Raw genomic sequence first — 11,989 nt, forward strand, 5'->3', positions numbered from 1 at the left:
ACGAGTCCAGAGGTGGCTTCATTGTGTTCTGCCAGCGGAGTGTGGCGCGATGTTCATTTATTTTAGCGACCACCCGCGAATTCGAACTCCGCTTAATTCGAACAATTTCATCGTCCCGTTCGAGTTCGAGTTAATGAGCTTTTACTGTATTATAACAATCAAGGGTGTAAGTTCGAAAATTAATTTAGTGTGTGCTGATACAGGGTATCACAGGACTGGCGCTTTTTAGCCGACGTTTTACTCAATGGGCAATTTATTGCCACCGCACAACAGCACGGTCATCACAATCGCGATTTCTCCTTTCCTGTTGAGATGAGGTACCACAACTGATTTTGCGTAGAGTAACATTTTCGCATCAACCGCTCCTCAGACACGTTAAAATGAGTAGCACAGACGCTGGTCATTGCCCGTTTCGGGACGCCAAGTTTCTTCTCATAAGGCCATTGAATTTATCGCAGTAACGTAACACGGTGTCAGGCTGTAATTTCTGCGTCATGCACCGGGTTCCTTCCTCAGTTCGGTCGTTGGTATTTCTAATGCGTGAGCACTGCTAACACATAAGAAATGTGTGTCCCCAGGTTTTCATCACCACAAAAAGCTCCCAGAGCTGTTCATCCGAATTTCCGTTAGCAGCGAACGGGGGTATCTGAAGGACTAATACCCCCCTGGACGCGAACCGAGGTATAATGCCCCCTTGGCAGCGAAAAACACGGACATATGCCGAAAAGGCAGCACGTGTTCACCAAAAACGGGTACCTCTGCACGCAAGAAAAACCATCCGTGCACCTGGGAATCCCCCTCGCCTCTCAAGAAACCTGCAGAAATTCAGAGAATTGTCTACTAATGCGTAGCGTTCTTATGCCGCTTGTATATGTAGCTAAATATGGCTATGAGCAGCGAAAGACGTTGGAATATTTTATTCTTCGCAACATTCATCTCACTTTGCTTCAAACTCACCCTCAACAAACCAAGGAGATACAATCCTCTGACGTCGATTACAAACAAACACCTATTACAACGCACCCATCCTCCACGCTATTTGCCCTACCCAATACATACTCACCGGGAACTTCCGCCCCTTCCTCGATACTATCTACCACATGGAATGGGCGTGTCAAAAGACCCCATCGCTCCGCCTCAATCTCAACTCTTTCCCACAGCGGTGGGATGGCCTGTTGACCAGCTCCAGTCACGCTGACCAGATCTTTCTTGTCAACCGTGAGAGGGCTGTAGCCAAGGCCCTATGGTACCTGAACTGAGACGAACCCACCCCATCAAGTGATGGCTCAACCACCACTGCTTGCTCTATTAAACGTTTATTCTGTCTTTATGTCTCTTATTTCTGCCCGCCACTGATGTATATTTATGCCATTAAAGCGAGAAGGTGCCTTTACTACGCTAATTATGTTTTTTTACTGAGATGCAAGGCGTACTGGAGAGTTGGTTCGTTTAAGCGATTTTTATTCGTATTTCCAACGTTCTTTTGCAGGCTTTTCGTTTATTTTGCTTTTTGGGGGGTAGATGTTGTGGGCCTGCTCTTTACGGCATGCCAAGGAATGAGGCCCACTGCGGTTGAGTTAAAGAACTCTTTACTTACATCCTCGTCCGGGCATACACACGCACACACCAAACACTCTGCTCGTCCCGAGTCCGAGTCCCCGCGCGCGGTTCTTCAGCACCCCCGGCCCTCTTTCACCTCGCCGCCCGCTGCCCCGTGTCCGCCAGCGCCATCTCTCGGGCCCCGACGTCCCCAGGTCCCGCGGCAGCAAAGCGTGCGCGGGGGGATCTCGGAGGCCATGCGCGGCCGGTGGGCGTCCGGCGCGGAGAGAGAGAAAGTGTTTAATATGAAAATATTTACAGGGCGAAGTTTTGCCTCTCGGTAGAGGGCACAGGTCTCGCCGGGGGAAGAAGGAGTGAGAGGGAATTGTTAATTAAGTATGATAACAGGCTATGTACAGACTATGTATAAAAGGCTATGTACAGACTATATACATACGCTCTCAGGTTACCTACAGCCTATTTACACCCACACGCACTCACACATACACAGCCACGCACACAAGAGGGCTAACAGGGGGTGGATTGCCGGTGGGATCTGGTTTTAACAGTTCATGGGCGGGTGTTGAGGCCTGACTCGTCGAGGTACGAGAGGAGCAGCCTGAAGGCCTCCCGGTGCAGCATGAAGGGCCCCCTAGGACGCAGGATGTCCTCTGCGGGGCTTGATGGTAGCCCCAGCCGCCGGTACCCAGACACCAGTTTGTTCCGGGCACCAGCGTACGCAGGGCAGGAGCAGAGAACGTGGTCCAGTGTCTCGGGGTCGGGGCAGTGGGCACAGGTGGGTGTGGCCTTGCGGCCCTGCCTGTGGAGGCGTGCTGCTGTGTTGTAGCAGCCGGTGCGGAGCCGGAGGAGGAGGGACCGCTCAGTCTGGGTTATCCCTCTGGTGGGAAGGAGCCGCGGGGCCTCGCCGGTGGCCATTCGTTTGCAGGGGTGGCGGGCGGTCACCTCACGCCTGATGACGTCCCTGGCAACATCATAGCGCACCAGGGACGCGGAAACTGGGGCCGTTGGGGAGTGGTGGGCTGCTTTGGCTAAGTCGTCTGCAGCCTCGTTTTCCGGTATACCGACGTGGGCAGGAAGCCACTGCAGTCGGGGGTTGCAGCCTTGTCCCTGCAGGTCGCGCAGCTTGGCAACCAGGGACATCTCGAGGTGGCCACCTCGCCCCCGTGGTGCAGATGCCTCCCTCAGGCGAAGTAGCGCCGGCCGGGAGTCTGAGAAGATGGTGGCCGCTGGCGGTGGGTCTTCTCGCAGCATGTCCGCGGCTAAGTGTAGGCCTGCCAGCTGGTGGGGAACGGCAGCTGGATGGGCCAGCTTCCAGTTTCCGTCAGGGTGCTGGCCACTGGGGAGTCTCTTGGGAGGCCGACGCAGCGCCGAAGGGCCTTTCGATGGGCCAGCTCCAGGGTCTTCCATTGGGCGTCCTTGAGGTTCAACAGGGGGAGTGCGTAAAGAACACGCGAGACAGCGCAGGCTCTGTAGATCCGGAGCGCCCACTGGTGCGAGCACCCTCTACCCTGTGCCACGAGCTGGTTGATGCCCCTAACGGCGCGGGTCATTTGGTCCAGTTGTGCCCCAACGGCGGACTTCCATTAGAGGGTTTCGTTGATGGCCAGGCCGAGGTAGACGACTTTGCGTCGCCAGGGGAAGGGTCTTCCATTGATATGCAGTGGAGCAGTGCGTCGGACTTGAGCTGGGCGCAGATGGATTGCGATGGCCTCCGTTTTGGCCTCGGAGAGTCTGAGTCCCTTTCTTGTCAGGTGATTCGCCACTGCGTCGAGGGCCACCTGTAGGGTCGCGGAGAGGGCCCGAGGAGAGAGAGCTCGCGGCGAGGGGCGCCGAAGCGCTCCCCACATCTCTCCCCACCTCAAGCCTCGCCCGCCGTCCCCAGAAGCAGCTGGTCGGCGGCCTCCTCCGATAGGTCCGTGTCGTCGGCATCCTCCGGCGTCAGGCTGGGCGACTCGAGCGCGTGCCCCGGGCCGGCGTCAGTGGCCGCCAACGGAGGGGCCGCAAACAGCTGCCCCGCCGTGATGAGCCCGGGGCAAACCCGGTTCGCAGCCCCAGAGCGAGCTGTAGGCTCTGCGCCCACCGGCGCCTCCACGCCAGGGTTACAGCTCCGCGATGAGCTCAGCAGGCCTCCATCCCACGAACAGGGCTCCGCCGTTGACCAGGAGGCGAACCGCAGCCGCCTCGCACCTCCGAAGGGTGGCAGGACCCCCGGACCGTGGCAACAGCTCCCGGGTCGAACCAGGAAGGCCCTCTGCTCGGCAGGCCCGGGCCGGACTCGCAACGCCCAGGCACGAACGCATCGCCTCGCACCACCAGGCCGGTGGCGCGAGGCTCCCGGGTCGCACCAGGAAGCCCCTCTGCTCGGCAGGCCCAGGCTGGCATCGTAACGGCCAGGCACGAAACCACACCTCGCACCACCACAGAGGTGGCGCGATGAAACTGGAAGCGGTGACTGTTGCGCTGCGGGTTGCTCCGTGGTAGAACCACGTGAGACCCAGACCCGTGGGGGGTAGACACTACCGCACCCTCAGATCGTAACGATGGATGCGAACCCTATCGCCGGCCGTTCTGTCATTAGAAAAGGGACTCCCACCGTCTGGTTCCGCTACCACCTGTTCGCCATCGCCAGTGCGAACGTGATAGGCCTTGAGATCGCTAACGTGCACAGGACCCACCAGCTCGTCGATTTCAAGCGACTGCATCTCATACGTGAGCAGAGTCGTCTGCGCCGTAATTCTGTATGGCCCTTGCCTTTTGTGTGCGAGCGCTGCGGTGAAACCGCGTGCAGCGTTGCTGAGTGGGTGTGTTCTCCTTAGCACTAGGTCACCGATGTTGTACACAAGGTGACGACGGCCTTTGTTATACTGCTCGGCTTGCTCCATGCGCGCTACGTCGAGGTTCTCCCGAGCCGTGCGTTGCGCTGCCAAAAGGCGTTCCCAGAGCCTAGCCGCGTACTGCGACAGAGAAGGGGCGTTACCCGCGCCGCGTACAGCAGTGGATTTTCCATTGACAAAGCGATCTCTCTATCGAAGTTTAGGTAACCTGGTGTCAAACCCGTTGACCTATTTACGGTAGTCCTGGTCGCGAAAGCCAGCTCAGGCAAACGCGCGTCCCAGTCCTTATGCTCCTTGGTTGTCGCAACCAGCATGCACTTCAGGTTCCGGTTCACCCTCTCAGTGATGTTGCTCTGAGCATGATAAGGACTCGTTTTCCTGTGCCGAATGTGCAGCGCTCGACAACAGTCTGAAAAGACTTTGCTTGTGAAATACGAAGCATTGTCAGTGATCAGGTCGGAGGGGAAGCCGAAACGAGTGAATGTCTCCAACAGCTTCTCTACGATCCGCTCCGACGCTAGCTTTCTAAGGGGAAACAACTCCACCCACTTAGAAAAGTGGTCCGTTATAACCAGAATGAACTGGTTTCCTCGCGCGGCACTTGGCAGGGGTCCCATTACGCCACACGCTACAATCTGCCACGGGTAGCTGCTTTCCACTGGCTTCATGAAACCCACAGGTTTCCCAGCGCGCGGCTTCGCTACCTGACAAAGAGGGCAAGCGCGGGAACAGCTCATTAGGTCTCTCCTCATGCCCGGCCAGGTCGCGACACGGCATAACTTGTCGTAAGTCTTACTGCCTCTGCCATGTCCTGCCAGCGCTAAGTCATGAAAGTACCGCATGAACCGTTTCCGCAACTTCCTCGGCACCACGACTCGAAAGGGGGATGACACCGCCTCTTCGTCGTCCAGTTGGGGAATGTAGCGAAGTAATAAGCCATCGTCGCCCAGCAGATACGCGTCAAACCCCTCAGCGTTACCTGTGCAAGCTACGACGCTCGCTAGCCTTTTCAGCACCCGCTGGCACAGACCGTCTGCTTTCTGGGCCTCAATGAGCTCTTCCTTACTCACTACCTCCCCACAAGACAGATTCCTTTCTGTCTCCGTTCTCGGGGGGCGAGAAATCGCCGCTGAGAGATGCCGCTTCTCTTTCTCTTTGCGGCCGGCCTCGACTCCTCCGTCTGGCCCTTTTCTCCCCCTCTCAGGGCGGCCCGCGCCGCCCATGAAACCACTGCTCTCGGCGCGCGCGCTTCCGCCACCCCATTCCGATAAGGGGAGCAAACTTTCCGCCAACATTCGGCGCTGATCATCGGATCCTGAACAAGATGCGACAACCGCTTCTACATCATTGCTCATCTTTCCTGACGCCTCTCCCTGGCCTTCCGCAGCGCAGTAGAGTTTATTTGCCCCGTGCGGTTGCAAACCGTGCATCGGCGCGTTCGCGAAAGGAAAGAAAGGGGGTTGCGGCCCGTACTGATAGCCGTTCCTCCCCATGTCGAGCACAACACTTCGAGAGGAAATCTCTGCCCAGTATGACTGGAACAGACAAACCAGGCAAGCAAACAAAACGCTGTCTGCGCTTTCTGCCATCAAAACCGAGCGTGAGTCTCACAGCTCCGTCTGCTTTTGCCGAACCCGCCGCTAAGCTCAAGGGTGTCTCGGCGGGCCTTACCCGGATTCTCCTTCTCTGACAGGCCTCAAACATTTCGTCTCCTATTAGAGACACCGTCGAGCCTGTGTCGACCAGTGCAAAATGTTCGCGACCGACCAATTGCACTCGCATGAATGGGGCAGACGAAGAGGGGTCTTACTGCTCCCTGCATGCGGAGGGGGCCAGTTGGCCGCCGGCGCCAGCGTCGGCGTGCTCTGGGGGCTCCCTCGCACCCCCTCTGCCTGGCCCCCCCTTCTCGCTTTCCGCCGGCGACGACAAGCTACCGCCCTTTACCGCCGCCGGCGATCCGAGTTTCCCTGCGTGCTACGCATTTTCTCGGGGCATTGACGGGAGAAGTGGCCACGCTTGTGACAAAACCAGCACAAACGGGTCGTTTCGTCCTGCCTCCCTCTTCCGTCACCTGCGTTGCTTCCGACCGAGGAGTTATCGTCTCCCCCTCCCGACCAGGCGCAACCCGGTTCGAGTGACTCCTCGGGTCTCGGCGGCAACCTGTAGCGAAGCTCGGGGAGTAAATCCGCCTGAATTACTCGCGCTTCTTGAGCGAGGGCCTCCAAGTTGCGAAAACTCCGGCCCCGCAGGTACGGTCTGAAACGCGGGTGGCATTGCCTGCACACGCGCACTACCTTGACCGCGTCGGCGGCCTCGGGGTCGGCCCGTTCATACAGCTCCTGCATAGCCCGCACGTAGTCGAGGAGACTCTCCTCAGGGTGCTGCGTGCGAAGAGCAAGCTCGTCCCTCATACGATGTCCGTAATCGGGTGGCAGTAACTCCGCGCGGAAGCGGTCCTTAAAATCTGCCATCGACTCGAAAGCCGGTTGGCAGCGCCTCCAACGCGCAGCGCTTCCTACCAGTGCCACGGGCAGGACCTGCCTCAGCACGTCATCATCCGATGCGCCTAGCGCAGTCTGATACGAATCCAGTTGCTGCAGGTATTCGCAAACGGATTTCACGTCTCCGTAGCCGGAATAGGAGGGAACCTCGATATTCAAACGCGGCTTCGAGACTGGCACTACAGGACCCGCGCTGGGAGCCGCTGGCGTCGAACCGAGCATTCGGGTCATCTCCGCGAACATCCCGGTCATCTGCCTCATCATTGAGGTAAGATCTGTGGGCTGCAACTGATCAGCAGCTTCCTGCGCAGCGGCCGCTGAGTCTCCCCCCGAGCCCTGCGGCTCCTCCTCCTCTCCCGTCTCTCTCCGTGTGGTAGGAGCCATTGCCAGCGAACTACCCAATAAAAGCTGGCTCAACCACGCCAAACTGTAGACGCGAAGATACAGAGCAAGCCGCGCTAACTACATACGCAACGCGACAAACACACCCCACACACAAATCTACAATGGAAGCAAAAAAGGAACGTCAAGACAATAAATAGGACCAACGGGGCTGAACTACAGCCACATTAAAATACAAGAAACTACAAAAAAAACTACAAAACTACAGTAAAAAACTACGTCAAAATACACAAGCGACTAATATCCCTACAAACGCTACATACACTCGCGATGTTACCACTTAGGCCGTTACCCCAACAACAGAAAAAAAAGAACGCAAGAAAAACTTCAGGCATCTACAGCCATCATAAAAGCTAAGCAAACTAAAACACTGGCCTCAAAACTAATTTACAAACATGCATCTATACGGCTCAAAGCCCTGGTCTCCCACTGCCAAAATGGCGCTTCCTTCCCGGAACAAAGGAATGTCCTCCCAAACCGCAGTGGGCCCCTTCCCGGCAGCCGCAGAGAGCAAATGTCCACGGGTGGGCTTGACATCAGCCCCAAGTTCGGGTGCCAGATGTGGGCCTGCTCTCTACGGCATGCCATGGAATGAGGCACACTGCGGTTGCGTGAAAGAACTCTTTACTTACATCCTCGTCCGGGAATACACACGCACACACCAAACACTCTGCTCGTCCGGAGTCCGAGTCCCTGCGCGCGGTTCTTCAGTACCCCCGCCCGCTCTTTCACCTCGCCGCCCGCTGCCCCGTGTCCGCCAGCGCCATCTCTCGGGCCCCGACGTCCCCAGGTCCCGCGGCAGCAAAGCGTGCGCGGGGGGATCTCGGAGGCCATGCGCGGCCGGTGGGCGTCCGGCGCGGAGAGGGCCCGAGGAGAGAGAGCTCGCGGCGAGGGGCGCCGAAGCGCTCCCCACAATGTACTGGACGCCTTTCTATTAAACGCAGAGCATTTCAGTAACTCACGATGTCACCCGCGTTGACGCCCGTAGTCGTAGTCCGCACCCCTCCCCCTACACTATATAAAAAAAAATACTATCAGGCGCCTGGTTTCGATCCCTCGACCCTGCGGGCGGAACGCAATGTACATGGTGCTCTACCCACTGCGCCACAAAGCCGACACAGAATGGGAGGCTACGAACGCGCCTTATAACCTTGACTCATTCAAACTACGTCAAGAAGCTGCTGATACAACGCATTCACTACCACCAATTCCCCAAAAACTAAACGTTAACGCAATACACCCACCCCCTATCGATGCATTTACTCGAGTCCCCCTCGCGGGGAGATGGGCCCAATTTTTTTTACTAAGTTCACTCTTGTTAAAACTTTATTTACGCTATTCTTTCTATGTTTATTTTCAAAATTCTGTCCGACGAATTATCTCCATTTACGCCATTATAAAGATGAAAGTTGTTACTTCCGCCACAGGTGCATTTTTGTGGAAGTGGCGGGCATTACACGGTTCGCTATTTTCGCTATGTCTGAATTCATATTTCGAATGTCCGTTTGCGGTCTTCTCTCCGTTACCTTTTTGTTCTGGGGGGAGTCGTATAACATGAACATATTATTATGTCAGATAATTTTCGCTGTCTGATTTCTTCTATTTTTCTTTCTTATTTTTTTCGAAATCCTGTCCGACCAATTATCTCCATTTATTCTGTTATAAAGATTAAAGGTGGAGCGTCCTGTAAATCTACCTTTTTGTGGGAAGGAAAGGGGTTACACGGTTTTTCGTATTTTTCTCTTGCCTTTATTTCGTATTTCGAACATTCTACAAGTGAAGATTTTTTTCAATAATTCTTCAATTTTAGGGGAGATGTATAAGATGCGTATTTTTGATTTTGTCGGATAATTTTTGCGAAACTAAGTTTTTCTATTTTACTTATTTATTTTTTCAAAATTCTCGGCGACCAATTACGTCCATTCTCGCTATTATAACCACTAGGGTTGTTACTTCCGGCAAATCTGCATTTTCTTCGAAATGCAGGTCGTTACATGGCGTTGGCTATGGGTCCTGGCTTGGAGCCAAACATGCGTTTGGTTCCAAGTGAGCCTCGCTGCATTGGTAGTAATGTATTTCGACGCATGCCATTTCTTTCGTCTTATGGCCCACGGTACCAACAGGTGCCAAAAACGGCAGACCTCCGTCTCAAACCAATCCCATCACCCGAGCTGTTATGGCTCCAATGGCTCCAATCCCCGCTCCAACCCCCACAACAATTCCACATGTGACATCACCTTAATTCAAACACGTGGCTCTAGAAAGAGTGAATTCAGTGATTCTGCCAGCCGTGACTCTGCCAGACTGCCCGAGGTAGCGTAGTGTAGCTTCCGCTACAAAAGCACATCGGTATCTTAGCGTTGCAGTATCAACGATGAGTGCGCAGAAAAACGTGCCAACCACGGACAATAGACGCGGCCCCCCTGCCAAGGGGCGGCGGCCCTCTCGAGTCCCCGGGAGTAGCGAGGACGCTCGACCTCTGGGAGCAGGAAGTGGAGATTAACGTACAGGCCGCGTTAGAGTAGCATTTTCCCTCCCTGCGTGGAGGAAGTGTTTACTTCTGCAGGCAACTCAATAAAATTGTTCTCTCTCTCTCTCTTGGTGCTCCTCCTCGAACTGCCGACCACGCACCCATACGCTACGCAAAACCAATGTTGCGCCCAACAATACTTGACTCCTTTTTCGTCATTCAGTTCTGTTTTTCCCCAAAAATACATGTCTGGCTCGACTCCCGTCACTTTACAACTTTGATCCCCAGTCGACGACGGTTTTCTTCTACCCCTCCACGTCATTCCTATTGCTGTCCTCGGACTGCTTTGCTGCTCTGACCCACATTTTCCTCTCAGGTGTTTTGTCGGGCCTCGGGCCCGAAGACATTGATCCCGCAATCACCAGTGCTAGAGGAAGAAGATTTTTTAAATGGGCTGCGTACATGAGCTCGCTTCAAACTTTAGTCTAGAAAATGTCATTTTTTTATCCCGAGCAGACGGAAGATGTCGCAAACTTCATTCTTAGCCCTGCTCCTTTTGACCCACCATTGGCATACTACGAGAAAGCAAGACACACAATATTTCAGTGCACACTAGTTATATTGTGGTGCTTTAAGGCTGACGATATGCGAAAACAAAAAGAAAAAAAACACAGCAGAGTTTAAAACGCATAGAAAGCAAATCAGCTTTGAGGTTGGTAATCTGCAGCATAAGTAATTGCTGGGTAAGGCTTTGGTGAGTTTATCAGACGACCACTCTGCCGTACCAAAATTTCTTCAATGTCACGGTCAAGGGTTGCAAAGTCTGGTGGCACACGTACGGCCAACGATGAAAGCGAGCACTCGATCAGAAAATCACGAGAGTATTTCTTGCGTCGTGGTTGAGGGTAAGGCGGCAGATAAGATTTCTCCTCGGGAACTAAAGTTGGAGCTTGAGGAAGTTGGACGTTGGACGACGAGGCGCTCTTCCCCTGCCGCGGGGCCGCTTCACAGTCACGTCGCCGACTTGATGGTACAGTGAATGAGAGTCACGAGGGATACCGACAGACAATGGAGTCTTCGCATACTCGACCAGAAAGTCGCTCGAATAGGCTCCCAGACCTACATTACTCGGGGAAAGAAACCCCTGAAAGGTTGACAGTGGCTGGTGGTTCTGGCGGCCCGTAACCAAGGCTACGCTTTCAAGTCTTTCAGTCTGTCCGGAGTGTATAAGACTGCCACCGCTACCGAGCACATTATTTGCTAATTTGGTGTGTGCAGCGCCATCACCACCGGCAAATTCTTTGTGGCTTATTTGCGCGAAAGAATTAGCTGGTTCTACTCGTGGGCAGAACTTGAATGCAGTCGTTGCAAGTTGGTCAGCACCATCTATATCCGACGGAAAGTCTTTTGTCACTTTAACCACCTCAGTATTGTTAACCTTCTCAAGCTTACCTCTAGGTAAACTAACAGCAGTGCTGCCGGTCCCTGGATCGACATATACAGGGCTGTTATCGAGCGAGAAGGAGCGCATCTGGGTAGACAATTTAAGAACACAGCCGCTGGCTTCTCTGTCACCTGATGCGTCGCGTGTCATTTTATGTCCAGTTGCAACATCTGTTCGTCGCTGTAGTTGTTGTTGGGCAGGCACAGGCGACTGAGAAGGTATGTCGTTTCGCGGCGGATGTTCCTCTGCCTCTTGTACCTTGCGGACGTAGAAATTCTTCAGGTCGTCTTTCATTTTCCAGGAACATCCACGCAGCTCAATCACCTCAAGAAGCCGCAGGTAAGAGGCCTGATGAAGTCGGTCGCAACACGCCATCTCCTGAAGTGCCTCGAAGCAGCGGTCCAGGCCTTCTTTGTTCGTCGCACAAATGCGAGCACCTTGCTTCTTCAACAGATCGCACACGTTTGCAACCTGGGCTGCAAACTGAAAATCGAAGTCCCCATTGTCGAAAAGGGTGCACAGGTTTTCCATTTGAGTAAAAAGATCATCACAATCGCTTCCGCCACCGAACGCCATTTCGTTTCTGCGTACCTATACTGCTTCGTCTTCTTCGTCTTCGTCCACCACTTAGCAAGCGTTCCACGACTTTTCCTACGAGTGGCCGAAACTAATGCAGGTTAAAAAAATTTTAAACCCTAAAGAATTCACATTGCATCTTTTTTTTTTGGTTGCTAACATTTTGCGTGAGCCCGTGAAATACAGAGCACATTTGAAAGCA

At 54.3% G+C, this 11,989-nt stretch overlaps 1 protein-coding gene across 1 annotated transcript; it reads right to left on the reverse strand.

Moving 5' to 3' along the window:
* Positions 1-3,418: 3,418 nt before the first annotated feature.
* On the reverse strand, positions 3,419-7,156 carry LOC144175426 (uncharacterized). Its single transcript, XM_077704505.1, has 2 exons — positions 6,482-7,156; positions 3,419-3,568 (listed from the first exon to the last, which is right to left on the reverse strand). Exons 1-2 carry the CDS (start codon positions 7,154-7,156, stop codon positions 3,419-3,421), a joined length of 825 nt encoding a protein of 274 aa, XP_077560631.1.
* Positions 7,157-11,989: the final 4,833 nt, after the last annotated feature.

Source organism: Haemaphysalis longicornis, unplaced genomic scaffold, assembly GCF_048455015.1.
Source record: "Haemaphysalis longicornis isolate Haplotype H1 unplaced genomic scaffold, Haemaphysalis longicornis Haplotype H1 scaffold_3, whole genome shotgun sequence".
NCBI classification, from domain to species: domain Eukaryota; kingdom Metazoa; phylum Arthropoda; class Arachnida; order Ixodida; family Ixodidae; genus Haemaphysalis; species Haemaphysalis longicornis.

What these genes read in the sequence shown, in the direction of transcription:
- LOC144175426 (XM_077704505.1), bottom strand. Translation starts at nt 7,156, where the DNA reads ATGAGGCAGATGACCGGGATGTTCGCGGAGATGACCCGAATGCTCGGT. An exon ending in GGGGAGACGATAACTCCTCG is followed by an intron (nt 3,569 to 6,481) that starts GTCGGAAGCAAC and finishes ACGGCGGGGCAG; the next exon opens with CTGTTTGCGGCCCCTCCGTT.